The sequence below is a fragment of the Manis pentadactyla genome, chromosome 4 (genome assembly GCF_030020395.1).
Source record: "Manis pentadactyla isolate mManPen7 chromosome 4, mManPen7.hap1, whole genome shotgun sequence".
NCBI classification, from domain to species: Eukaryota; Metazoa; Chordata; class Mammalia; order Pholidota; family Manidae; genus Manis; species Manis pentadactyla.
The window spans coordinates 38,053,273-38,080,940 of NC_080022.1; the positions used below are offsets into that span (position 1 = coordinate 38,053,273).

At 49.1% G+C, this 27,668-nt stretch overlaps 1 protein-coding gene across 3 annotated transcripts in view; it reads left to right on the forward strand.

Annotated features, from left to right (window-relative positions):
* Positions 1-20,634, forward strand: part of SLC5A9 (solute carrier family 5 member 9) — a 28,337-nt gene extending 7,703 nt beyond the window's left edge. Inside the window, exons 3-15 of one of the 3 annotated variants that reach the window (XM_036893097.2) lie at positions 148-219; positions 1,744-1,848; positions 2,164-2,328; positions 3,366-3,471; positions 4,256-4,336; positions 4,639-4,844; positions 5,031-5,166; positions 5,602-5,709; positions 6,717-6,867; positions 8,656-8,824; positions 10,699-10,914; positions 13,812-13,971; positions 17,480-20,634. In XM_036893097.2, the coding sequence (XP_036748992.2) occupies positions 148-219; positions 1,744-1,848; positions 2,164-2,328; positions 3,366-3,471; positions 4,256-4,336; positions 4,639-4,844; positions 5,031-5,166; positions 5,602-5,709; positions 6,717-6,867; positions 8,656-8,824; positions 10,699-10,914; positions 13,812-13,971; positions 17,480-17,688 (1,884 nt within the window). In that variant the 3' untranslated portion in view covers positions 17,689-20,634. Of the gene's footprint in view, positions 1-147; positions 220-1,743; positions 1,849-2,163; positions 2,329-3,365; positions 3,472-4,255; positions 4,337-4,638; positions 4,845-5,030; positions 5,167-5,601; positions 5,710-6,716; positions 6,868-8,655; positions 8,825-10,698; positions 10,915-13,811; positions 13,972-16,477; positions 17,439-17,479 lie in introns of those variants that run through there. The other 2 variants (XM_036893098.2, XM_057500189.1) reach the window with 2 other exon arrangements.
* The last annotated feature ends 7,034 nt before the right edge of the window (positions 20,635-27,668 follow it).

The following is a 27,668-nucleotide window of genomic DNA, read 5'->3' on the forward strand; positions in this document are numbered from 1 at the left end:
ACAGACACACAGGACAGAGGTGAGACCGCCAGCCTCAGCTCTCACCCTCTGGTCCCTGCAGTGCCTGTGCCGAGGGGCAGGGAGCTGGGCAGGGCAGAGGCTCTGCGAGCCTGGGGAGACCCCCTTCTCTTGTCACTTCCTTTCCAGTCGTCCATTCGTGCGAGCCGAGGGACCCTGGGCGGCTACTTCCTGGCGGGGAAGTCCATGAGCTGGTGGCCAGTGAGTTGACTTCCTCCCTCCCCTCCTCCCACCCTCAGGTCCTCATGTTAGCTTCTCTCACCCAGACCAAGGTGACAGCCCCTGGGTGGGTCTCTGCCTCTGGGCAGCTTCTCTCCAGTCCAAATGCTCCCTGCAACCTGACCGATCTTATACACACACCCCTGGCAAGCACGCACTGGGCCCCTGGACCTACAGAAATAATCTGGAGTGTTCCAGTTCCAGAGAGGCTCAGAGCTGAGCTGGGCAGACAGGCTCGTAAACAACAGGATCAGTGCTGAGACGAGGAAAGCTGGGGGGCCCTGGGCGCTTGCAGGAGCCTCTGACTGCCAGACACTGGGAGGACGATTGGCACAGATTTCCCTGGGAGGGTGACCCAGCAGCGTCAATCTGGAGAGCTGTTAAATGAGGGAAATCATAGACCTAAAATCTCCAACAAACTCAAAAAGCTGATCCTGAGAAATTGGTGAACCCCAATCTCTTCTATCAGGTGCTCCCCCAATTTCCCCTGGTCCTCAAAACTAACAGCCCCTCCTGAAATAGCATGGAGAGAGGCAAGGCCTGCCTCTGGGGCAGTGGCAGCTGGACACAGGCCCTGGCTCTGCCACTTCCTCATTCTGGCAGTCATTTATCTGTGCCTCAGTTTCCTCCTCAGTACAATGGGGATACTAATGGGACCTCCCTCTTAGGATGTGGTGAGGCTGAGTGAATCAATATATTTAGCACAGTACCTGGCTAGCACTTGGCAGTGTGTTTAAGTTCAGGTTGCTATCATTGTCACCATTATTGCCATTATTGCCTTCTACTGTCTCCAAGTAGGTGGCTGCCTCATGGGGAAAATGAACAAGTGGGAGGCTGGGGAAACCCTCCTCTCTTGCCACTTCCTTTCCAGTCGTCCATTCGTGCGGGCCAAGGGTCTGTTAGCGGCTGCTTCCAGGCGGGGAGGCCCAGGAGCTGGGCCCCAACTCAGGCCCGCGGCTCCTCCCTCTGCCTGGCCTTTCCCCAGGTCCTGCAGGAACAGGTGGCAGAGGCCTCCCCCAAATCCCTGCCCTGGGGACCTCCCTCCTCCCTTGCAGCTTCCTGCTCTCTGGTGGCCTCACATCAACGGTCAAGTGTAGAGCTTTATCCACCCTGCATGGACCTTGCTCCCTGTGACTTCCCTTTTTTCCCACTTTGTCACTCACTCACAGGGTGGCCCGGAGTCGGGGACTTCATTTTTCTGAACACTGATTCCTCCTCTGCAAATCAGAAAGATTCATACCCATCTGTCTAAATACTTGTGGAGATTAAGTCTATCTGTGCATCTAAAGTACCTAGTCCAGTGCCTGGCATACAGTAGGTGCCCAGTAAATGTCAGCGCCATCCCCCCACCTTCGCTGCCCCTACTCCCTCTCCTCGTGATCTCAGTCCCCTAAGTCCACGTCCTGCTCTCTGCCTGCTTCCCAGCTCCTGAAGCTCATGGTCCCGACTCCACATTGATACACGGTAAAACTGACCCCTGACCCTCAGCCCCACTTGTCCTTGCAGATCGGAGCATCTCTGATGTCCAGCAATGTGGGCAGTGGCTTGTTCATCGGCCTGGCTGGGACAGGGGCTGCTGGAGGCCTCGCTGTAGGAGGCTTCGAGTGGAATGTAAGGAAGCTGGCTGGAGTATTCTCAGGGGCAATGGAGGTCTGAACCCTTCCCATTCCCATCCATCCCCAGACTCAGTGCTGAAAGGAACCTCAGAGGGGCTTGGGGAGGCTGCTGGTAAACTGGGAACCCATGTAATGAATGAGGAAACCAAGGCCTAGAGGAGGCAGAGGGACTAACCAGAGGTCACACAGGACCCAGATGAGGTCCCAGGTCCCTTAGCCCCCTGCTTTCCCACAGCGTGGCACGGCCTCTGGATGGGGCCACCCCACCGCCTGCATCCAACACATGGATACCTTCTCCCCACTCACCCAGGCAACCTGGCTGCTTCTGGCCCTCGGCTGGATCTTCGTCCCCGTGTACATCGCCGCTGGCGTGGTCACAATGCCCCAGTACCTGAAGAAGCGATTCGGGGGCCAGAGGATCCAGGTGTACATGTCTGTCCTGTCTCTCATCCTTTATATCTTCACCAAAATTTCAGTGAGTATCAGCTCCAGCATGGCCATTTGTCCCCGAAAATGCTGAGTTCAGGTCATGGCTTGTTGCTAGATGGATGGATGGGTGGATAGAAGGAAGGACAGGAGAAAGGAAGGATGAATCCACATACCTTCAGTCCTCCATTCTTTGAACTTATAATCTAGAGTTTGGTCATTCATTTATCTTCCCATTAACGATTCTTTATTTAGCACTGCACAGTAATTGCCTAGAATATTACAGTTAGGAAGGTCCTTATTCTTCCTCTATTGACCTAAGCTCAGAAAACAAACCTAAGCCCAACGATTTGCCGAGGCCCACAACAAGAGTTTGGGCCCTCTGACCCAGGCCAGGTCTCTTTCCACCCTGCCATGCTGTAGCCCTGTCATGGGTTCCTACAGGGGTCGTGGGCTGGATCAGCAAGCCAGCACCGATGGGGACTAAGTCATTCAGCTGCCAGGTTGAGGCTTGGGAAAAACAGGACAACACCTGGGCCACCAGTGCTTGGAAACACGCCTGAGGTAGCTTCGGCCAAGGGTGCTCTCCAGGTCCTCTGTGAAACCCGCCCACCTGGAGTCCGGGGCCCCTGGTTCTCTGCACTGGGGCTCCTGCCCATCAGCTCAGCCGCGGGCCCATCTGGCTGCCGAGTGGGCCTCTGCTCCATCAGGGGGTAGTCAGGGGCCCTCTAGGCTCCTGCTCTGTTCTCCCAACTTTTCTTCTTCTCCAACCCAGCTCCGATTTACTTGCTCAGCCTTCCGCTTCGTCCCTTCACCTCCACACTCAGGGACAACAGGATCTCCTGGCAGTGCCACCAGATTACATTGCTCTCAGGTCCAAAGTTTTATGCAGACTTCTCTGCTTTACAATCCCTGCAGCTCCTCACCCTTTGCAAATCAAGCCCACCCTGCTCAGCATGGCCCTTAGGGCTCGTCCTCATCATGTGATGGGGCGGACAGCACCTGGTGTTGCTGTCAGGTGACACATCCTGGTGGCTGTACCAAGGGCCTCACTGACCAGGACTCCCAGATCCCTGCTCTCTGCAGACTGACATCTTCTCTGGAGCCCTCTTCATCCAGATGGCCTTGGGCTGGAACCTGTACCTCTCCACAGTGATCCTGCTGGTGGTGACAGCCGTCTACACCATCGCAGGTACGGCCGAGGGGTGGCCATGTGGGAGCGCAGGGCCAGGAGCAGAGATGGACAGACGGGGAGAGGTGGAGAGGGGAACTCAACTGGCAGAGACATGGAGGGAAGGACTGGAGGAGAGACATCCAGAGAGAGGGAGGGAGAGAACACTGTCCCAGAGAGAGCGAGCGAGGAGCAGAAAGGGGCAGAGGTGGAGAGAGGCAGCCAGAGATGTAGGATCAGAGGAAACGCAGAGGAAAAGATTGAAAGATGTGGTGTGACTGAGAGAAGGGCAGGGACAGCCAGGGAGGCAGGAAGGGACAGACCTAAGACACTGCTGAGGACCCACGGCAACAGGGAGCAGGGGTCCCCTTAGGGGACTGTCACCAGGTCTAGAGCCCTTCTGGGCTGCTTCAGACACAAGCCACAGCCCGCACCCCCCATCCCTCACACAGGCCTGGGTGCCCTGGGCATGGGCTCAGGGCAGCTGGACTGGGAAGGCGGGGATTACATGGGCCTTGAGGTGGGGAGTTTGAAGCTAACAGCTCAGCAAAGGAATGGACTTGGGAAGTTGAACGAGTGGCGCCTGGCAGCCCCAGTCCCAGGCCATTGCGGCAGAAGAGCTTGCCCTGAGTGCCTGTGACCATGCCCAGCGCCACCCTGCCAAGTGGGACGGAGGGACCCAGGGCCACCTGCCGCAAGGGCTCCGTGTCCCATCTGGTCTCCCAGTGCAGAGGAGCACGGGGGGGGGGGCACCCTGGGAAGAGCCCATTGGCGCTGACTGGCGACCCCTCGCCTTGGCCCCCAGGGGGCCTCACAGCCGTGATCTACACAGACGCTCTGCAGACGGTGGTCATGGTGGGGGGAGCCCTGGTCCTCACATTTCTGGGTAAGGAACAGACCTGAATACGCCCCATCCTCAAGTCTAAATTCCTCTCTTATCTGTCCTTATCTCCATGCTTTGGAACTTTCCAGAGCACAGAGCCGTGCTTCCCCCTCCAGGCAGGGCTCCCAAAGAGCAGTATTCTCACCAGGCCAAACTGGGGTCTGAGCCCCACATCCCTCCCCACCCCCAGTTCCCATACCAGTTCTAAGCCCTGGGGCCCCCACAGGGCTGGGAGTTAGTGGGCACGTGTGACATGCCCAGGGGGGCCTTGGAGCTGTTTCACTCAGTGTGGTCTCTCCTCACAGGCTTTCGGGAGGTGGGCTGGTACCCAGGCCTGGAGCGGCGGTACAGGCAGGCCATCCCCAATGCCACAGTCCCCAACACCACCTGTCACCTCCCCCGGCCTGACGCCTTCCACATGCTCCGGGACCCTGTGAGCGGGGACATCCCTTGGCCAGGCCTCATTTTCGGGCTCTCGGTGCTGGCCACCTGGTGCTGGTGCACGGACCAGGTGAGGGCCCAGCCCACCACGAACGGGGGTGGCTCCCTGTGGGGAAATCAAGCATCTGAATGCAAAGGGTTGGGGCTCATCCTGGGACCACTGCAGGGACACAGCGAGTGACCACATCAGGGCTCCTGGGGGCTGAGCTGAGCCCCGCCCAGCCCGAGCGGCTCATCTCCACTGCTGCCTTCTCAGGTCATTGTGCAGAGGTCTCTCTCTGCCAAGAGTCTGTCTCATGCCAAGGGAGGCTCCGTGCTGGGGGGCTACCTGAAGATCCTGCCCATGTTCTTCATCGTCATGCCCGGCATGATCAGCCGGGCCCTGTACCCAGGTAAGGGCCATGTTGGATTAGAGTGTGGTTCGAACTCCTGTTAATACATAGTAAGTACGTTAGGCTTTGTGAGCTAAACATACAATAAATATTTCAGTAGAAAAAAATTTGTATCTGCATGTCATTTTAAAATCCTTCTTCCCCTTCATAAGGGAAAGTCCAATTAAAGCATTCTTGGTGCCTTCCGAGGATATTGGCCTTTTATCCAGATCCAATGCCTAAAACCCAAAGGAGTCTTTCAGGCTTTGCAGGGCAGTCTATGCTTGGGAACCTTACCAGCACAGCTGAATCATGGGAACCAGACACTCACCTGCCCCTGGGCCCTCTGAGCCCAGCCAGTCACCAGTAAACACATCCCTATAGGGCTGGAAAGCAAATTTTGCACATTGGGAAAGTCATGGGAAGATTCAGCTCTATGTCCCATCACTTCTGCAGATGAGGTGGGCTGTGTTGACCCTGACGTCTGCCAGAGAATCTGCGGGGCCCGCGTTGGATGTTCCAACATCGCGTACCCCAAGCTGGTCATGGCACTCATGCCTGTTGGTGAGTCCTGTCCCCCCACCCCACATTTCAGTCCTACCACCAGCCTCCGCCAACCCCCACTGCCTGAGAGGACATCTTCCCACTCCCCTCCCCTACACACACACACACACACACACACACACACAATTTTCACAAGTGTCTGTTAAGGCACCTGTGCTGTGCCCTGGCCCCAGAGATGCAGGATAAAAGGCAGACCCTTGCTCTCAGGCTTCATGTCATCTGCACGGTAGCTGGGTTGGCAGAGGGGACTAAAGATATATGTTACTAACCAAAGGAAGAAGCAGAAGGCTGGCAGGAAGATGCTGGCCCAGGTTTGGGACACTGTGAGTCTTCCAAAGCAGGAGGTGTTACATATTTGGACTGGGCAGGGGGAGGGAGGGCTGGGTGGGGAGTCATGCCCCCAGGGGTGAGCTCCTGTTTCTAGAAGCTTGGCCATTAGAGTAGTAGAGACTTCAGATATCAGGGGTCCCACCCTCTCTTGCTACAGGGGGAAAACGACCCAGAAAAGAAGGAACTAGTTCAAAGATCACACAGCTAGTTACTCGCAAAACCAGGAAACAAATCCAGGGCTTCTGCCTTCCAAGCAGGGGCTTTAGCCTAGCACTGCGCTTAGTGAAAAAGATAGCAAAACACAGAAGGCACCCAGTTATGATCAGTCACCTTCCTCCCCACCAGGGACCCACTAACCAAGAGTCTACAAGCTCTAAAACCCAGACTAAGATGCCAAAGCTGCAGAGGACTTTAAAGATCACCTACTCTCCCACCATGTAAAGGGACAGAAAAGAAACTGAGGCTCCGAGAGGCCACGGAGCAAGGCAGAGGCAGACCGGCCGGGCCTCTGGTTCTCCTGGATTCCCTGTCTGCACAGGGTGGGAGCCTCTGCCACTGCCTTCCCACCCCAGCCCCACCCCCAAACTCCTGGTTCTGCCGGACTCGGTAGCCTCATGGCTCCTGGCCAAGCCTGCCCAACCAGGCCAGCTGTCCACGCAGACCTCCTCTCTCCCCAGGTCTGCGGGGCCTGATGATCGCCGTGATCATGGCCGCCCTCATGAGCTCACTCACCTCCATCTTCAACAGCAGTGGCGCCCTGTTCGCCGTTGACGTGTGGCAGCGCTTCCGCAGGAAGGCGTCAGAGCAGGAGCTGATGCTGGTGGGCAGGTGCGAGGGCCCATCCTTCTGGAGTGCCGCCTCCCTGTAGGCGGAGCCCCTCTCCCCTCCTCCCTGCCCTGGGTTTCCCTGGGGAATGCCGCTGGGTCTGGACCCTGACCTGGTCGGCAGAGCACCTGTCTGTACCGGCAACTTTCTACGTGACCTCAGTCAGGTAAGTCCCTCTCCAGCTCTGTACCACTCCTGCCCTTCCAGAATAAGGAGAAATCTCTCTTCCCTGCCTCTTTAATTTTCCCTTGGAATTGATCAGCAGGATAAATGAGCAAAGCTGACAAAGCATTTAAGAAATGAAAGGTGAACTCTGTAAGTGGGAGGAAGTTAGCAAGCAGCTCCTCCCCAGGAGCTTTCAGACCAGCTCTGGTTGCTCTCCTAGGATTATGGAAAGGCTATTAATTTACTCCATCAGATTCCTCCTGAGCATCCACCTTTCATCATACCTGTGCTGGGGACAGGGACATGACTTACACTGCCCTGCTCTGAGGGTATGCACCATTAAATGAGAAAGGCAGGAACACAGGTAATGCCCTGAGGGTCCTGCATTGCAGATGTTCATCCGAAGGTTGTCTCCAAATGTTGCAGAGCCCTGATCACCAAGTTAAAGAATTTGAACTTCATCTTGTAGGTGTCAGTTTTATGCTTTTCAGTGTATCACTTGGTGGCTAATTTTCTTTTTGTCCCTAGGCTGGGGACTTTTAGTTTACACCGGTTTAAAGGGACCTTTCTGAAAGTTTTGCTTAATAATTTAAGGCTGTATAACTTAGGTAACTGGATGAACGTGCTGATTCCCTTTTGGTGGATGGTAACGTGCTCTTTTCCATCTCGCTGCCTTTGCTCTCACTGCTGCTTCCATCAGGATGCTTTCTGTCCATGGCTGCCAAGCAGATTCCTACTACCTGCTCACCTGAGTGCCCTAGCCCTACCCACAGGGGACTGACCACCCGGAGTGCAGGACAGATTGGGCAAAGAGAAGGGGGATGCGTGGCAGGGAGACCACCTGGGTAGCTGCTGCTGTAGTGGGGCCTAAGAGAGAGAAAGTGGGAGGGAAAGGAAAGGAGAGGACAGGTGTACAGAGCCATTTCAAAAGAAGCATCCTTCGATCTCTGCACACAACTGCCCCCAAGTTCACTGCCATTTATTTTATCCGTCAGTGGGGTTTGGGCGCCATCTCCTGGTCTTATGCATTATTGTACCAAACAAACATCCAAGAAAAGTGTGTTGTCAACTTGTTTACACACCTGCAAAACCATACATACGTACATCCTACTGGATTTGGGCCTGAACCTGGATCAACTGGGGATTCCGGAGAGGAAGGTGAGCCCCTGCTACTAGATAAACGCTAGTCTAAAGGAAAAGGAGTTAGAGCTGGAGGAGCCGAGAGAAGGGAGCAGTCCCTGGAGGTGGGGGGCCTCCCAGAGAAGGAGGGTGTCTTGCACCGGGTTTGTACGTGAAAAGACCAGCAAATGCATCCAACAAAGACACAAGGCCATTATCTGAGGTGGGTGGTGAGGTGAGAGGTGTACATACCTCCCTGAAGCGCAGGTGGGCTGCATGGCCTCAAAGGCATCTGAGTAAAAAATTCTGGGTTTCTTGGATTCTGGAATCTGACAGTCTGTGATTTTTAAAAGAGTCTAAATTTCTAAAATCTTAGTATTTGGGATTCAAGCTTCTAACATTCTCTGCTTCTGTGGCTGCATTCTCCTCCCTTCTCCCTCCCTGGGCATTACCTTCATGCCACGCCATGCCAGGCCACCCTCATAGTGCCCTGTGCCCTCCCGGCAGAGTGTTTGTGGTGTTCCTCGTTGCCATCAGCATCCTCTGGATCCCCATCATCCAAAGTTCCAGCAGCGGGCAGCTCTTCACCTACATCCAGTCTGTCACCAGCTACCTGGCCCCGCCCATCACTGCGCTCTTCCTGCTGGCCATCTTCTGCAAAAGGGTCACAGAGCCTGTGAGTACAGCTGCACCTCTGTCCCCTGGTACACCAGAGGCCCAGGAGGACTGGTCTGGCATGTGACCTTGGTCTGCCCACTTAGGCTTCCATCTCCCCATCCATAGCATTGGGTCTATATTTATTCATTCACCCAACAAACATTTACAATCTTATGATGGAGACTCTGGAGATGCAGTGGGTTTACAAGGTTCACGTAGGTCTTTCATCACTGGGCCAGCAGGGAGGAAGGCTGATTCAACAAGCAATAATAATTAAGTCTACTGGCTGCTCTGAGAGTAAAGAGCAGGAGCACCCAACCTATGGGATGCCTGGGAGGGAGTCAGGAAAGCCTTCCTGGAGGCGGTGACATCTTCCCTGAGACCTGAGGGATTTATGGGAGAGGAAACACTGTTTCAGACACAAGGAATAGTGGGTGTGAAAGTCCAAGACAGACTGGGTGATCTCTAGCGTCTTTGGACTTTAAGAATACAAGGTTCTATACATAGGCAAAATAACAGCAATGATGAGATGAAACCAAGTGTGAACTTCAGGGGAGCCTGCATGTGCCTCTTTCTGAAAGTGCCCTGAAACCTGGCAAGCCTGGGAGGAGCTATAGGTACCAGGACTGTAATCTTGGTTACTCCCCAGGACAGCCTAGAAAAGACAGGTCCAAATCTGCTGCTCTACCTTGGGGAGTTAAGAGATGTCATGGACATGACTACCCGGGAGCCATGTGAGAGCTCAAGGTCATGACCACAAACCCCTCCCCAAACAGAGTACCTAAGTGAGGGGTCTGTGGTGTCCACTGTGTGCAGAGGTCTAACCTCCCTACTGATAACCACGGGGCACAGCAGGACTCTGCTGAATTCTAGATGTTTCTGCTCATTTGAGAATTTTTGAAATTAGAATCAGCATCTCATTTTTGAAAATACAAGCCATTTGACTCTTACATGTGGGGAACAGGTATAGAGTCAAAAGGTGCTATAAAAAAAGATATGGGGGTGCCTGAGCTTTTCTTAAAAACAACAAAAATGATGACTTCCATTGTGATTTTTGGTTCATCATAACAAAAATTCAGGATGGGGGATCTTGGTTTTCTCTACTTATCACAAAAAACATATTCCATTCTAGTTGAATACGAAGCATCTATACTTAGTGTCTATTAATTTCTCTTATCATTGCACATGAGAAAACTTCAAGCCAGTGAGGTTAAGTCCCTGTTTCAGTCACTCTGGAATGAAGCCAGGCCAAATCCTGGTCTGTCGGACTCCAGCCTGTGCCCTTTCCAAAACAGATTTCCTCCTCCCATCTGAAAGTGGAGCATTCCTATGAAATCTTTTGTAAGCCAAAATCAATTACCATTAATTTATATGGAAAATTTTTTTAGCATTCTCAGAGCCAAAAAATAACCTCTCTTAGGCTCTTCTGACACATCTTGCTAATGGATGTACAAAATAAATCAAGATAAAGTACAGATGTTTACAGCTATAGTTCAAAGCTCTTGCAGCTCGATGCTGAGTGGAGCTCCCTGGAGGAGCTCGGTGGGGCCTCTCTCCCTCCTCGGAGCACATGCTGCCTTGTAAGGGCTCACTGCAAAGCCAACACTAAATGCTGTTTGTACTTTTTGCCTTTTTTCACACAAATGAACATCCTCTTTGGATTTCTTTTGGTTAGCAAAAGCAGGTACTAACACAGGTCTTCCGTAAAAGTGAATGGCATCACACAAACTTTCAAAAAGAAAGGGATGCCTGCCTTTAAGTTAAGACAAAGCCTTAGCACTGGGGAACTGACTCAAGTGGACTTGCAAACACTGTAAGAAACCGGTGGCTTTTAGCTTCCTAGGGTGTCCCACCTGGGTCGCACCCCTGCCTGCGCCTGCCCTCTCTCCACAGGGAGCCTTCTGGGGCCTCATGTTTGGCCTGGCTGTGGGACTTCTGCGCATGATCCTGGAGTTCTCGTACCCAGCCCCAGCTTGTGGAGAGGCAGATGGGAGGCCAGCCGTGCTGAAGGACATGCACTACCTCTACTTCGCGCTCCTCCTCTGTGGGCTTACTGCCTTCGTCACCATCACTGTCAGCCTCTGTACAGCCCCCATCCCTGAGGCAAAGGCAAGTGGGCTGCCGGACTGAGCCCCCCACCCTCCAAATGCTGTCCTTACCCCCCAGTACCTGGAATCCCACCACTGAGTTTTCCTCTGCTGGGTGTGGTCTCCTCTGTTGCCATACAGATGTCCTTGGGAGGGGGAGCTCATTAGGTCATTAATTCCCAAGGTAAAAGTAATTCATTCAGTTGGAAAGTTATTCCATGAGCACCTACTATGTTCCAGGTGTTGTGCTGGGACTACAAGGATGAATGATCCCTGCCAGTGACTGTCAGAGTTACACACCAAAACAGTTACTCTACCAAGAGAAAGTGCAGAAGGACCAAGCTCAAAGGGAGGGGCCCACTCAGAAGGAGAGGTAGTTTCCCTGGGGATCTGGGGAGGGTTCCCTGATAAGCTCACTTTGATTTGGACCTAGAAGAATGAGTAGGGATTTGTTTACTGGTCAAAAAACAGGCATATGAAAAAAGAAACAGAGTTGGCCAGAGTACACTCAATTCAAAGTCCTCACTTCTCCCACGCTGTCTGGATTTACCAGTCCTGGGACATTGAAACCATGTTTTGAAAACATTTTTCTTTAGAGAAAGAGAGTATTCATTTTCTTGGGCTGACCTAATAAAGTGCCATAGACTGGGGGGCTTAAACAACAGAAATTAATTTTCTCACAGTTCTGGAAACTAGAAGTCTGCGATCAAGGGGTCAGCAGAGTCGTTTCCCTCCTTGGCTTACAGCTCCTTCCTTGGCTTACAGCTGCCTGCCTTCTCTGCATCAAATGGTCTCTCTCTGCCCGTAGGGGTCCTAATCTCCTCTTCACAGAAGGACACCGGTCACAGTGGATTAGCACCACTCTGATGGCCTTGTTTAACCTTAATTACCTCTTTAAAGACCCTCCCTCCAAATACAGTCATATTCTGAAGCACCAGGACATCAACATACTAATTTGGGGAGGACAGTTCAGCCCGTAACAGAGCCCACGCCAGAGGCTGGTTCTTGAAACACTGAGTGGAAATCATTACTAAAACCCCTTAGCTGTATAGTGCTTTAGAGTTTGCAAAATGACTTTATATCTTTGGTGTCACTAATTTCTCCTACAAGCAAGCAACATATTCACAGAGGAGCCAAGAAAGGCCCATTTCTCCAGTGGCCCACTCCAGATATGCTCTCCCCCTACTGCTCGAGCCTTCAAATTATTTTCCATAGTTGCTGCCTCCCTGCCATGCTGAAATGAATCCCATGAAAACTCCCCTCCCGGCTCCTGCTGCCTCCAGCTCCAGCTGCTCCTCCTTCCTCTCAAGAGAAACTTGGCAAAGAGTGGTCTCCACTCCCATCCCCCACGGCCCCCTCTGGTCTACTCAACCCACAGCAGTGTGGACGGTGTCCCACCTTCCCACTGAAATTGCTCACGCGGGTAACCACAATAACCTTCTTATTGCTAAAAATCAAGGTCACTTTCCCATCTTTATCTTAAGCGAATTCTGAGGTGAACCAGGCACCACTGATCACTTCACTGCCTTCTTCATGGGCTTCCTCTCCTGCCCATTAAATATCTTTTTCCTTAGAGACCCACCTATAGCCTATGACCCTCTCACCCTGCACTGCCCTGGCACTATCATGTCCATGCCCGTGGATTCAGCCACCCTCCACATAAAGATGGAACTCAATTCTCTATATCCACCCAAAACTCCTTCCCAAGGTTCAACCCCCAAATCCAGCTGCTCCCTGGTAACACAGATACCGTCCGTATGCTGCTAATGACACAGTGTAAGGATAAAGTTTATTGAGGGATATTTACAAGCAAAGCAGCATCCCGGGCTCTCAGATGCAAGAAGAGGCATAGCTGCTTGCACAGTGGAAAATCTCCCAGGAGAGAGGCTCTCTCCCTGCTCTTCTGTGCATATTTGTAGGAAGTCGGGGCAGGCACAGGATACCTGGTTCAATATGTATCAAAGGGCTTCCTGACCAGGACAAGAGGCTTGCTGGAGAGGAGATTGTTCTGAGCCTAGATAGTCATGGCTGTGGCCAGCTGGCACCAGCCAGAGAACTTGCTGTGTCCCTCTCTGCTGAGCCCCCGAAAAGGGAACAGCAGGAGAGCGCCCAGGGGAAGCAGGGTTTCTCCTCTGCACCTGGACAGCTCCCCTCCTTTCTCTTCCAGCTCATCATACCTGAGCGCAAGCACACGCCCTCAAGAGCAATGGGGACAGACACCATGCTGTGGGTCCCAAAAAACCTGTTGTTCTCTCTCACTCCCACCTTCACAGAACCCTGCTCCTTCTCCTGCCCTCTCTGTGGGGAGCACCACTACCATCCGACAGTCCAAGGGGGGATCCTGAGAGCTAGCTGGATGCATCCCTGCCCTTCATGGTTCACTCTCTCATCACCAGGCCTGCAGATCCTGCTCCTCATCATACCTGAAGGCCACTCCCTCACGTTCCTCAGCCCCTCTTTATTTCTTGCTTGTCTTTTGCAAGCCTGCTGGCTGGATCCCTTCAATTCACTCCAGGAGATCTTTCTAAACCCTAGGACTTAGTCTCTTCCCTTTGCCTATAGTCGGCACTGACTCTCCATTGCCTAAAGTTTCTTTTTGAGAGCGTCCACACCTTAGTCTGACCCTGAGGGCCTTCTGTTGCAGGTCACCTGCCTCCCTGTCCAGCTTTTCTCCTGGTCTGTGAGCTCCGTGAGGTCAGGGCCATGACCCCTTACCGGCCTGGCTGGAGCTCGTGCTCAGGGAGTGCAGATTTTCAGAGGATGGGCAGTCGGGCTCGGAGCCTTCTGATGTCCAGCCCTGAGCTTGTTGCCCACACTCCTCGCTCCTCTGATGACCCCCTAGGAAGGGGAGCCTCCTCTTCTACAGCAGGACTTTCCTCCAAAGGTAATTGAGTCAAGCCGTGTTTTCTGTCCCTCCAGCTTGCTCGCCTGACATGGTGGACCCGGCACTGTCCCCACGCTGAGCTGGAGGAGGAGGCCCGTGAAGGCACCGCAGGAATAAGGGAGATGCCATCCGGGGAGTGCCCTGCAGCAGGCAGAGGGGCAGAGAACTCCAGCCAGGGCCAGGAGCAGCCTAGAGGTAGGCTGAGGGTATGTGGGGTGCACCTCACAGAGGAGCAATGGGGGCAGACACCTTGTCGTGGGTCCCCAAAAACCTTATTTGGAGATGGAGTCTCTGAGGGAGCCCAGAAACTATCACCTCTCCTCCCTTTCCATGTGGCTACTAAACTATTTGAGAAATAAGAAAAATGAGTAAAGCAGTCAGGAACCAAAATATTGGCCACATTGCTGATGAAGTGGAGGTGGACAGATTTGGCTTATATTTAGGGGGAGGTACACTTCCTAATACTGAACCCCAGCATTAGACAGAGGCACCTGCAGTCGCCTACCCCTGTGAGCATTGCACTGCGATCAAGGAGGAGGAAGGGACTGAGCCAAGCACGCCCTCTTTATGTTTCCAATGTCTTGAGACAGAAAGTCCCTTCATGACCCCTGGTTGAATGAGCCGGGCGGCAGAAAATCAAAGGTTGTTACACTAATTGAGGTCCCTCCAGATGGAAGGAAACTTCTGACATGGAAAAGAAACAGACCCTCCCCCAGCCGCCACAACCACTTTTTAATTTACTTATTTACCACTGGGTGTAACAATTCTGCATATAGTCACACAGAAGCATGGCTATCCCTTATGGGGCCGGAGCAGCCACGTGTCCACGCTGTGCTGTGTGTCTACATAATGTTCCTCCAGACCAACCACCATCCCTGTGGTATCTTCCTTGAGCTCCTGTTTGGACCACATGCTTCCTGAAAGTTCTTAAGTATGTTAGGACAGTACATTAATTCGCTTTACTCCAAGACCATACAGTACCTAAGGTTGAAAACTGGCATAAGACATAATGTAGCTGTTTAAGATGCAATGAGTCTATAACTTTCCTGTGGTGAGATTAAATAGCAACATTAAGACATTCTGATGTAGCGACAATATTACAGCAATTTCCAAATTATAAAATTCCTGAGGAAAAATTAAAGTTAAGCCAGTTTACAAGTTAATGCCCAACATCAGTTTCTTTTGCCCTTGTGAGTTAAAAATTTAATGAAGTTTAAGTCCTAAATTTACTTCCTGCCTCAGTTAGAGGGAAGCCCAGCCCCTGGTGTGGTGGGGGCCTTCAGCAGGTGCCCTGTCCTACTGGATGGGGCAGAGCCCATCAGGGCATCAACTAGTACCTTAGCTCCATGCCTAGCCTCTGCTGTGCCACACTTTTAGCCACTCCAGCAAGGTTAAAGCATAGATAAGATTATCAAAGTATCAAAGCATGGTTGCTGGGCTCACACAGCCGGCTCCCCTGTGCCACTCAGCTCTCTGCCTTTGATGGGTTTTAGGGACCCTGTGATTCCCCTGAGGCCTGAGAAACCTCCACCTTTGTTGAGGCCCCTCACCTTTGCCCTGACCGAGAAACCCTCACTTGCTTAGAGTTAATGACATCATAAGCCCCAGAAGCCCACGCATATCTGAGTCTCAAATCTTCTTGCCCAAGCTGCAGCAGTTAAAAGCCAGTGGTCACTGTAAAAAGCTATCCATAATGGAGAATGTAATCCACTACAAACTTCCAAGCTCAAACCCACACAGGCTCTCACTTCAGAAAGCACCGTCAGAGTCACCCTCCCAGGACTGATCAGTTGCCCCAGTTACTTTAGGTGTATTTTGCTTGGCAAAATGTAACTAGCCCCTTGTCTCTTTCCAAGCTTTGCGAACTATGCACCAGATGTTGGTGTCTCAAGTCTGCTTCCCCCACATCGTCACAAGGATCAGGTCTGGGCCGCTGTAAAATGTACAGCATGGAGGAATGCTTCTGAGAGCACGAGCTCTTTTAGGTGAGGCAGCTACCAAGAGAGAGGAAAGAGGAGGGGAAGAAGCTGTGGAGGTAGTTCCCAGTGGGAGGGGGCAGGTCACAGCCTCCCAGCTGAACCCCAAGACTCGACAGCCGTACATGGTCCCTGGCAGCCCTCCCTGGCTGGCCCCCTGCCAAGGGGCAGAGCCTGTCTGCGGAGAAACAGAGAAACGCCTGCCCCCTGTGGGCTGCTTGCTCCCAAAAGGAGACACTGAGTCAGCCGAGAAGTTCAGGGAAATCCTTCCCCAACCAAGGTGGAGGAAAAGGACAAGGAGAGGCAAGTGCTGTAGGATGCAAAAGCCCCTTTCCTGCCAAAGGAAACATCAGGAAGGGGGTAGAAGCAGCCACCTCTCACGGGCAGAGGAGGGCTCTCCAGTGTTGCCCTCAAGTTAAAAAGAAACGTGGCTGTGTAATTTTGATTCCTAAAGAAGGAAAGTTAAGCAGAAATGTAAAGGCTAGCAGAGTAGATCTGAAAAAAGTGTATACGTCCCAGTCTGTAGACAGATTTAGACGTGCCAGGACATTGCTCACCAGTACAACTTACAAGTGATGTAGGCTTCTGGGCACCGGAACTCACACGTGAAGCTCTGTGCATCCTCGGCCTCCTCGCATGAGAATCCAAAGCGAGTGCTCGGCCAGGCTTGTAAAGTGACAAAGCCTAGTACTATCAAAATGCTGAATTTCTGTTACTGCTTTCAGTGCAGCTCCGCAGCTCTGTGACCGGATGCAAGCCCCTTCCTTTTTCTGAGCCTTTCTCCTCCTCAGCACGAGGAAGCCAGAACAGACGGTTCCCAGGGTCTTCACATCCTTGGCATTCTGTGCTCACACTGGGCTCACCAAATACCAACTTCAAAGCCATTAAGATGATAAAGCATTTCTAATGGGTTCTATTCAACCTCAGTGAGAGGTTTTTCACGTTAATTTTATATTAATATGCTATCTGCTAATCCCCCCCCAAATTTAAATACTTACCTCCTTTGTTATTTCTTTTACCATTAGTTTTTAGTGAACTGTGCTACCCTTTAACCTCAAAGCGGGCTCTTCTCCGCACCGGGAAGCTGGTGGCTGCCTTGCACAGGCGCACACATGGCGAGAATGTTATGTTTGCCTGCACTCCCTGCACTGCTCCGACACTGTTCACTGTTTAAAGTGTGGCCAAATCTCCATTCTCTTTTGATGCTCAAAACAACCTGGAGAAGAGCAGGGCATCACTGACCTGTGAGAGAGAGAAAGAGCCTCGGCTCAGAGAAGCTAAGTGGTTTGCTTGCGGCCTTGGTCCTGGAAGGAGGGGTCCTGCCTTCCAGCCTGGGGGCCAACCCCACAGCAGTGCCAGGGCTCGGCTGTCTCAACTGCTGCCCCCTTCCTGGCTGAGATCAGGCTCCCAACTCCACCCTCATGCCCTGAATTTGCACGAATGGCATTATCCTCACACCTTAGCACACAGTGCCCCCCAACACACTGAGCACCCTCTGCTAGGTGACTGTCAGGATGCCGTGGCCAGAGCCAGTCTGGCGTCTCAGCTCAGCACCCAGGCTGTGGGCCTGCAGGAAGGGCTGAGCCATCCTATCCCCTCTCCCACGTGCCTCACCCTTTTCTTTGGTTTCTCACCATCTCTCCCTCCCCTGCTGCCTCATCACTCGTGTCTCCAACCCCACCTTGCCTCTCCCTCCTGCTTTCCTTCTCCTGACTTTTGTCCCTCAGCCCCATGCAGGTCCTGGGGAAAGTGGCTCTGGGGCTGGTTCTGTGGGCTCTCCAGTGCCCCAGAGCAAACCCTAAGCCCAGCAGAGGCAGCCGCACTCCAGCAGAAGCTGACCAGCATCGAGGAGGAGCCACTCTGGAGAAGCGTCTGCAACGTTAATGCTGTCCTCCTGCTGGCCATCAACGTCTTCCTCTGGGGCTATTTTGCATAACTTCACAGACCTGGCTTCAGCGGAGACAGGTTAAACACAGCCTGCCATCGAGATAGGCTTTTCTCCCACCTTGCTGTCGAAGCTGGAGACCACAGAGGCTGGGACTGCAGGAGCCCCCGCAGAGCAGCTCACCCAGCGTGCACACTGGACGAGGGGAGAAATGCCGGCCCAGAGAGAGCACGGGGTTTGCTCAGGGTCACACCGCAGGACTCATGAACTGGGTCTCCTGACTCCAGCTCTCTTTCCATCACACTGCTTTCCATTCCCACCTCAAAAACACTGCTTCCCCCCTCTTGGCAAATCTCTTCAGGAATTTTACTGTATTTTGAGGTGAAAATGTGGGAGATACAAGAAAAGCAGTGGCAAGAACATTGCAGAAATCTAAGTGCATCTTTGCTCACCTGTATCCCTTCCTTCCTCCTTCTTCTTGCCCTGTCTATCCAGTTCCCAGCCCTAGGCAGCTATTTCTGGCAGACATCTACCCAGGAGGGACTTACCCTTCCATTGGTGGCTTTGCAGGGGTGCCTGTCAGGCCCAAAGGATGGAGGGACCAGGTGGAAAGGCACAAACGATGCAGCTGGCAGGGAGCTCGGGGGCAGGGACTCTCGGCACCACTCACCTTCTGCCTCTCCCTACCTGCACACACACATGTGTGCAGTCTCCAGGGCCTTGGGGAACTTAAAGCCTACTTAGGGAGACATGACTTGTTGAAAAAAAGAGTCAGGACAGACTGCTCTGTGCTTAAGAGTAAGTGGAGGAGCCAGGGAAGCTGGGCCTGTGACCCTCACCCTTTGCCTGCTAGGCATCCCCTGCCCTGGGAAGCTCCATGACCCTGCTTGGGTCCCTCCTCCAAAAGCTGCTCATGCCCACAACCGGGTCAAGGTCCCCGTGCTCTACACCTGTGGACCTGCTCCTGTGGCAGCGTGGGTCGCTGTGCGGTAATGCTTGTTTCCCTCATGAGATCAGTACCCCAAGGGGCAAGGGCCAAGGACCACATCCTGAGTGACTGTGCACCCAGAAATTAACGGGTGTTCAAAGATGTTATATTAGTATTCTTTAGGGTCCTGGGCTCTGCACTGTGGCTGGCAGGTCATGCACAAGGTGGGGGAATTCTCCTTCAGTTGGTGGCAGAGTGATGATCTTACCACGGCCACCTGCATCCCAGAGTAGATATGTCCCCAGCACCCCAGCACCTCATGGTCCCCTGACTTCGCTTTCAAAGAAAGTGTCAGAGTGACATATCTATATAATCATTTCATTGATATTCACCTCGTCCCCTAGACTGTAAGTTCCCCCCTGCCTCCCAGCACCTAAAAGGTTACCTGCTACATCATGAGTGCTAAAAAACAAGTATTGCATGAATAAATGAAAGAATGAATTAATGAAAGAGTGAAAAAGGGTCCTTAGCAGAGGAAACCAAAAATTCAAAACAGAGATGGGAAAAAACATGACAAACAGGAAACAAAAAATAGTGTAAGATGTCAGAATTGGCAAGTCCACTGCTAGTCCACACTGGCTTCTTTGGGAAAGTAAGCAAAAGGAGCCCTTCCTTCTTGGCATATGTGAGTCCTCTTCAGGGCTCACAGGTGGCAGTCAGAGCCCAGTATGTGTTCCTGCCCCTCCATGCCCCTTGGCCAGGTGCATTTGTGCAGGGCACCAGCTGTATATCCATGAATGGTAGCCCTGCTGTGCTGGGAGCAGCTAGGGAGGGGAGCAGAGGTCAGCTGGGGTGCAGTGGGGAGTTCCCTGCCAAACTTGGGACTTCTTATCTCTTACCTGGATCTCTGCATCGTTTCTTGTCTATAATCTCTGTTCTCAATTTCTCCTCTTCCAATTCAGCCTAGGCACTAAAGTGAGGGTAACCTCTGTAAAATGTAAATCTTCCATTTGCCTGTTTAAGATTGTATAGGAGACAGTGTTTCCTAGCCTGGCATGAGGCCCTATAAAAACTGGTAGAAATACCCCCAGGGTTCAGTCCTTGGGCTCCCTTCTCTATTCCAGCCAAAGAGAGGCTGTCCTATGCAGTGGTTAAAAGCAGGCCCTTGGCAGGTTGACCTTCGGCAACCAAGCCTTGGCTCTGCCACTTGGTAACTACACGATACTGAGAACATTGCTTAACCTCTTTCTGCTTCCTTCCTACCAAATGGAGATGGTAACTGCAGCTGCTTCATAGAATTGCTGAGAGGATTAAATGAGTTTATTCACATAAAGTATTTAAAGCAATGCCTGGTGCATAGTCATTGTTAAACTCAATGAACATTAGCTATTACTACTACTGTTAGTAGGTCAGCTGGGCACACAAGGAGGCATGATGTTACCTGGTCATGTTATTTTAGAGCCAGCATATAACCTGCTATCAGAGCAAAAATGAAGGGGCAATCATTTTTCCTGAGCAATCAGGAAAGGACATAAAAGAAAAGCACACACTGGAGCTGGCCTTTGGAGCATGAATAGGAGTTTTGAAGAAGTCATACAAGGTAGAAGGGACAGCATGTGCAAAGGTGGAAAGGTGTAAAAGTGCATGGTGAGTCCCAAAAAACAGGGATAATATTTACTCATTTGCAAATACCAGCCCTACGATCACCTTTTGTTTCAGCCTCTCATCTCTGAGGCAGAGCTGTGAGGTTTCCAGAGAGATGTGGAAAAATTCTTGGTCCCCTGAATAGAACAGGCTGGAAGTGCAGGGGACTTAAAGTCCTGGGAACAGCCCCCAACCAGGACAAACAAGAGTTGGTGGATGAGTACTGCCAGGTTCCTGCCCCCCCAGTGGGACAACTTTGGGCTTGTTCTAAACCACTCCAGAAGTTCTTGGGGGAATGGATCCCCAGTTGCCCCCAGAGTTAATCTGTTCATTAACACATCCTGAATTGCTGCCTTTCCTGCCCTGTCTGATGTTTTCCCTATGTCCCTGCTAGTATTTCCTGGGATTGACCCCCCTCCCCACCCCTCAACTGTTTTCATGTTTTACTTCTGGGGAAATCAAACTAGATGTCTTTTAAGACTTGAAGGTCCTTGAGTCCTAGCTTAATTTTGCTACTACTTACTTTGTGGCTCCTCTGCTCCAGTACCTTAGTTTATTCATCCTTGATAAGGAAGGGAAATGCAAAGATTTGAATTTGTTTAGATGAACTCCAGGGAGCCTTCTAATGCTAACACTGTATGCTTCTGATTCAATTCCACATGTGGGCCCTTGATGAGGGAGGGGGTATAGGGAGAGCGAGTCACGTGCCAGCACACTTGAGTGGAAATAACACAAATAGAAAGCACTAAAAAGTAGTTTTCAGAGAATTGAGATGGGTTTGCCATGAGCAATAACAACATTAAGAAACAGCTTTGGACTGTGGAAGGGTGATGTTTAAAAACAAATAGTGCTCTTAAAAATGCCATGAAGAAATGTTTTTAGAAGTGATTTGCAATTGAGCTTGGACCACAGAAGCACTCGATTTAAAATGTGAAACTCATTACTGTGTCCCTGGGTGTGAGAGTTCACATCAGTTAGAGGGGGATGGACGCTGCTAGAAGCCTAGGCAAACCCATGTCAGTTTTCCATTAACCTAGAACGGGTGTCTCTCTAGACTTCCAGCTCTGAGTAAGATTACTGTAATTCCTTCTTTTCTCCAGGGTGAAAAGTTGGGAGAACTTTAAAGGTTATATATAAATATAAATCCTAGAGACTTAAACTGAGTTAGTTACAGTTTACTTTCATATTTCAAAATCAAATCTCAGCTTTAGCTTGTACTCCCAATGTAGAAATGTCAGATTTTTTTTACTATGATCTGACATAAAATCTACAACTTTTACTTAAGGAAGAAGAAAAAAAGACTCCCACCATTATACCTTATCCCCTGAATAAAACACAAAAGCCTTGTTTCAACCTCTCAGGACAATTTGTATGTAAATTTTAACCCAGAATTCTGACTCCACCTGCAGGCCTCTCCCCATCACACTGCTCATATATGCCACATTCTTGGGGAATTGCTCTAGTTTCCAGGCACATGGAATAATCATGCAAAATATCTACAGTCCAAGTTAATAAAACATCTATGGTTAATCTAATGAAAAAGGCAGGCAAGTAAGCAGTACCTTGGCATAAGGACTAAAATTAGAGGTAGGAAAGACATACTTGGGAAAAACAGAAAAAAGGGCAACCAGTGACCTGGTAGAGTTCAGGAGGGCTTCACAGAAATGACATTTAATGTGGATTCTGAAGGATGTGTAGTGATTTTTGTGTGGAAAATGGAATGAAAAAGAATAAGTAGGCCAAGGGCATGGCATGTTTAGGGCAGAGTGAGACTTCTTGGTGTGGCTGTAGGAGAAAGAAGCAGATCAGCTTGGGGAAGTGGGTGGAGGCAATCCTACACACACAGATGACCACTGCAATTTGGGCACCACGGTGCAGCTCAGAATGGCATAGGGTCAGGGATACATTGCAGGGTAATGAATGTATCCAAGGAGCAGCTTGTCTTAGAAAGGCCATTATGGTTTGTCTTAGAAAGGCCATTATGGTGGTTTGTCTTAGAAAGGCCATTATGCCAACAGAAAGAATGAATGAAAAGGCCAGAGGCTGCTAAGGGATGGCAGTTTATGAGGCTGTGGCAGTATCACAGGAAGGAAGGAAGCAGGTATCTATCCACAGATGATAAAACATGTCTATGCATACACCGGAGTACCACTTGTTCCTAGAAAGTTATGAAATTTTGATATATGCTGCATGGATGAACCTTGAAAACATTCTGTTTCAAGTGAAATAAGCCAGACAGAAGACATGTATGATTCCCCTTATATGAGGTACCTAGAATAGGCAGATTCACAGAGACACAAAGTACAATAGAAGTTCCCAGGGAGTGGGACAGGGGAGAAGGAGATACTGCTTAATGAGACCAGAGTTTATGTTGGGGATGACGACAAAGTTTTGGGTTTAGATATTGCTGATGGACATACAGCATGATGAATGTATTAAATGTCACTGAATTGTACACTTCCAAATGGTTAAAATGATAAATATTGTTATATTTATTCACAGTAAAAACATAAGGATTGTGGATGGATGGATGGATGGATGGATGGATGGATGGATGGATGGATGGATGGATGGATGGATGCTGCTGCAAGCATAACAAAATGATGCATTCAGGCTTGAGTAAACATGTTGAGCTACCTGTCGGCTACATGTTTGCGTCTGCCCACATTTATCTGTATCTGTGGGTCTGGAGCTGGGCCAAGAAATCTGGGCCGTAAAACCTCTTCATAATTCCTGCTTTGGGAAAATACAACCTACCTCACAGAACTAGCATTAGGTCTATATTTTTGTCTTCGGGGTGGTGGTGCTGGCCCAGCAGAGTAAGTGGTTTTTGGGTAATGAGTTACTTGAGACTATTTTGGGAGAAAAGTGGGAAAGGGAAGGTGGAGCTTCTCTTTGCCCAGTCAGGTCTCTGCGAACTGGTTGGACCTCAAATGTTATAATAGAATTTGGAGGTGGAGGGCGGCGGCGGCAAGGACAGGACGTACTTGTCCCAGCTGCTGCAGTGCTGTGGGGGGAGGCAGCCTTCAACTACCAGCCCCAGCAGCGATTGCCTCGCTGCAGAGCCACCTTGCCCCAGGTTCTACCCTTCCGAGGGCAGCCCATATGCAACAACTAATAAGTACAAAGGCACAGCCATTTCAGCCTAATGGGAGATAACTCCGGAGGGTCATTTTAGCTCCAGAGCCCCGTGGGGTAGGCCAAGGCTGCTGTCAGGCCCACATCACAGCTCAGCTTCTCCTCCCACTTGATCCTGTGTCCTCCCTTTCACTGGTGTGGATCCAGGGCGCTCCCTCATAAACACCCTGCACACTAAACTCCAGCCTCTGAGTCTGAATACAACCTGTCGCAGGGTCTAAACGGCTGACCAAGCTCCTTTGACTTCACCTAGTCATGGCACTCACCAGAAGCACAAACTCGATCTCTGCAGACAGATCCTCATCTCTGCATTCTCCACGTGCACTGCTGGGTACTTAATGGCTATTTTCTGTTTTATAAGACAGAGTGTTAACAGGCTTCAATTAATCCAGTTGGACAAGTAACAGAAAGACTATCATGTGTTCAGCAAATAATTCCCTCCAAGGTGCCCCAAAGACCCCCAGAGCAAGAGCCATGAAACCCTGTATGCTTTATTGTCTCTCTCCTGCAGCCCTGAAGTGTTTGCTGACATTTGAAGTCTGGTAAAAATCATTGTCCCTTAGCCATGTTTCTGAGTCTTCAGGCAAATTCATGGCTGTCCCATTTTCTGAGTCAGATGTTCTCATTAACTAATCCATTCTCAACAGCCTTGCTTCTGGATATAAAGAGGGAAGAAGCAATAAACCTCTTTAAACTTCAGGGTTACAAAATTGTACTAAAAAAGGTTCTCAGTGGAAACACTGGATGGTCACAGAAGTCAGGTTTTATAAATAAAAATAAATACATCTGAGACTTCTATGTTCTGGTATGAATCAAATGAACCAACATAGGAACAAAAAGCTGCTCATTCAAAACCTTCTTCAGGGATTTAGTTTTTGTTCTGTTTTATTTTGCTTTACTTTTGTCTCCGTATACTTCCTTCATGACAAATTTGAAGCCCAATAAATTAAGCAAAGTACATTTTGCATTGTATCAAATTAATCCCAGAACACATAGATTGCCTAACAAGGGCAGAGATGCACAAACCTTTATAAATAAGGTTTAATCCATTTCAGATGGATTCATTCTTTAAAATTGTAACTGCCTGATTTGAAGTAGCTAACATGTATTGAACACTGATTATGGGCCAGCCACTCTGCTAAAGTATTTCTATATAATACCTTGCTTAATTCTCTCAGCCCACCAGAAATAGGAAGGACCTCTGTGCATGATGTGAATGATGCCCTCCGCAGTGGTACAACAACATTATTTTCTCTTTTTCGGATGAGGCAATGGAGGCATAGAAGGATATAGCACTTTGCCACCAACACACACAGTTGGTGTATGAAACAACAAGACTCAAATCAAGTTGGTTTCACTAAGCCAGGGCTTTTATTACCCAACATTGTGCCTCCTCCTTTGCTATAAGATACAAGAATTAATCATGGCAGGATGGATAATGAGGTCTTGATTACCATGACTTCCTCCATCTTTGTTCTTTTCTCTGCCTACACCGTCCTTCTGCACATTTCTGCCTTCTGAAAGCCCATGTATCCTCTATTGCCTAGCTCAAATGTCTTTGAAATTTTCCCTAGACCTTTCCTTCCTCCAGAGGAATTAACCATATTCTCCCTTTGTCCTCTCAGTACGCTGTATATAGATATTTTGTTTTTCCAAGACAGAATAGTAGCAGCATTCAAAACTATTTAATGAATGCAACTCTAGTATGCCTGATGTTGAGTTGAGGACATGTATTTTTCTTGCTCCATGAAACAGGAACGGAGCATTTTCTCCTGCCCCTTTACGTACCTGCCATCCCCTGCATTTCTCTCTCTCTTTTTTTTTTTTACTCTTCCTTCAGCCTCTAGAGTTCATGACTGGATTTGTTTGTAGTTATTACAGAATTTTTTTCATGTTGAAGTGTAATCCACCTATTTGTCCCCTTCTCCACAGGACTTTAATTTCCATCAGGGATAGAGTTTCACTCATTTCTGTATTCCTTTTTCTTGGCACCTAGCACTGTGCCCAGCACATAAAGGCTCAATCAAATTCCAGAAAATCCTTCTGTGACCTACTAGAGTTATCTACCTGATGTATATTTCAGTATGTCTTAATTCAGGGGAAAAAAGCCTCTTATCAATGGTATAAATCTATAGGTTATAATTTCAAATGTATTTGAGATGAAGGTAAAGTGCTACTGAAAGAATAAAAAAATTATTAGCCCATTCAAAATGGCTACATAGAACATACAAAACCCTGTATTTTAGCTTTCTGTTTGTGATTAAAGAAAGGTTTCCATTTCAGAGAGAAGACACCAGGAGCTTAAATAAAACACACTACAATGTCTGTATTGGGATAATGATTAATCTTCCATCATAGGTTGTACAGTACTATAGTTAAAGACATGCATTCTAACCAACCAGGAGGTAGAACTTGTATGGTATTGTAAACTATCACATAAAGGAATCTCAATGTGGTCTAAATGCACTTACGCTTCTCTCATATTAAAGTTTTTGTGAAATTAGAATATTAGGCCAAAGTAATTTTATCCTTTGTTTAACTGAATTTGGAGTACAGATTGTTAACATTTACACTAACACACTCTTTGGACACAGCAGGTTTGTCCACCTAGAGGAAACACAGAGCAAACACAAACTTACCAGTCAAAGCTGATGCCATTCTATCAACACTTGACAGGTCCTTGACAGGGCATTTTCCTTCTTGTTTTATACAATCATATCGAATTGGTAACCTGGTCTCCAAGCCTGTTCTACATCATGAACAGAAAATTTGAAGAGAAAAATTCTGAAATAATGAGATGTGCCGACTGTCAGCACGGGAAAGACAAACACTGGAGCAGCGCAAATGCTAAAAACAAAACAAAACAGAGCCATTTCAGCATGGAGGCAGTCATTTCAGGCACAAATGGCTCTCCTCTACCTCAACAGCGCTGCATTTAAACTGGCTGATACAATAACTGATGTTCACATTGGTAAGTCAGAATCACCAGGAATGCATTAAAATATATCCAGTATCCTCTGTTTTAAGGAGGTTAGGAAATATGTGGTAACTTTAGAAGAGGTTCAATAGTTAAAAGAACAAGAATTTTAATTAAACTATAATTGAACTACTTGAAAAATTCAGATATTCAGAACTCATCAGGTTCAAATGGTGGAAGTTTTTCTATTTTGGGATTTTATATTAGGGAGAATGTAAAGCCTATCATGCTTGGTAATTTTCTTTAAAGGCAAAGCAAACTTTTTAATACCACTGCCTTTGCTAATTCAGATCCAACCTAAACATCATTCCTTTTTAAATTAGTTCACTTCTGACCATACCTAACTTGAAGTACAGCACAACTTATCTCAAATATCACATATGTGCTGGGGACAATCCTGCAGAGACTTTCAGATGAAAGCACAATGGTGTGCTGCTGGAAATAACAGGGATAATCTCACTTTTATGCTCCCTTTCCCCAGTCTTCACATTTGGTTTGATAATCAATGCTGAAGAACTGCAATTTATGTAATTTGTGCTATTTCCAAGGAGTCCCCAGTAGTATCTTAATTGTGATTATTCACATCTGGCAAGACTTCAGGTCTCAGTGGACATAGTTTCTTATAAACAATAGGAGCTTAAGACAGGCTACATCCTTTATAATCACATATAAACTAACAAGTCAGATAATCATGCAGTGTTTCCAGTTTGTATTTTATCTTCTGACAAGTTTTATAAAAGAGAGTGGAATAAGCCTAACTTGCATTACATACAAGCTGTTGCCTACACAAATGCCAGGAAAGGAAGCAAAACGAGCAGCCAGGACATATGGTGGTGAGCTGACAGCATCAAGAAACTAGTTCTGCGTGAGCAACAAGGAACATCTTGAAATGTATAAAACATATGTGTTTTAGGAAGAAGACTGAAGTGTTTCATAATAAAAACAGGACAAAGTGAACCATGAGTGCTGAATAAAGTTTTAATTAAAAATGGGTTTCTAGCTTTCAATGAGAATATGCAATATGCTTCACAGATGGATTTTATATTTAAGGCTTATCCGAACCAAAAAGTAAGTGAGACAAATAAAGCTTCTGAAAATGGCAAAGAGGCTAAAATGTATGTAAACAATAGAGAGTTCTGGTACAAACAAATAAGGAAGGAAGAACAACCCTCTGTCATCCATTTTCTGCTTGCACATTGCATAAGTAGAACATATAATCTACCTTTGGTGCAAATACATTTCTCCTCGGTTTAAATATATACTAAACACACACAATTAGGAAACAACATAAATGTCCAACCACAGAGGAATGGTTAAATTGCTTCACAGTGTGTCAATGCAATA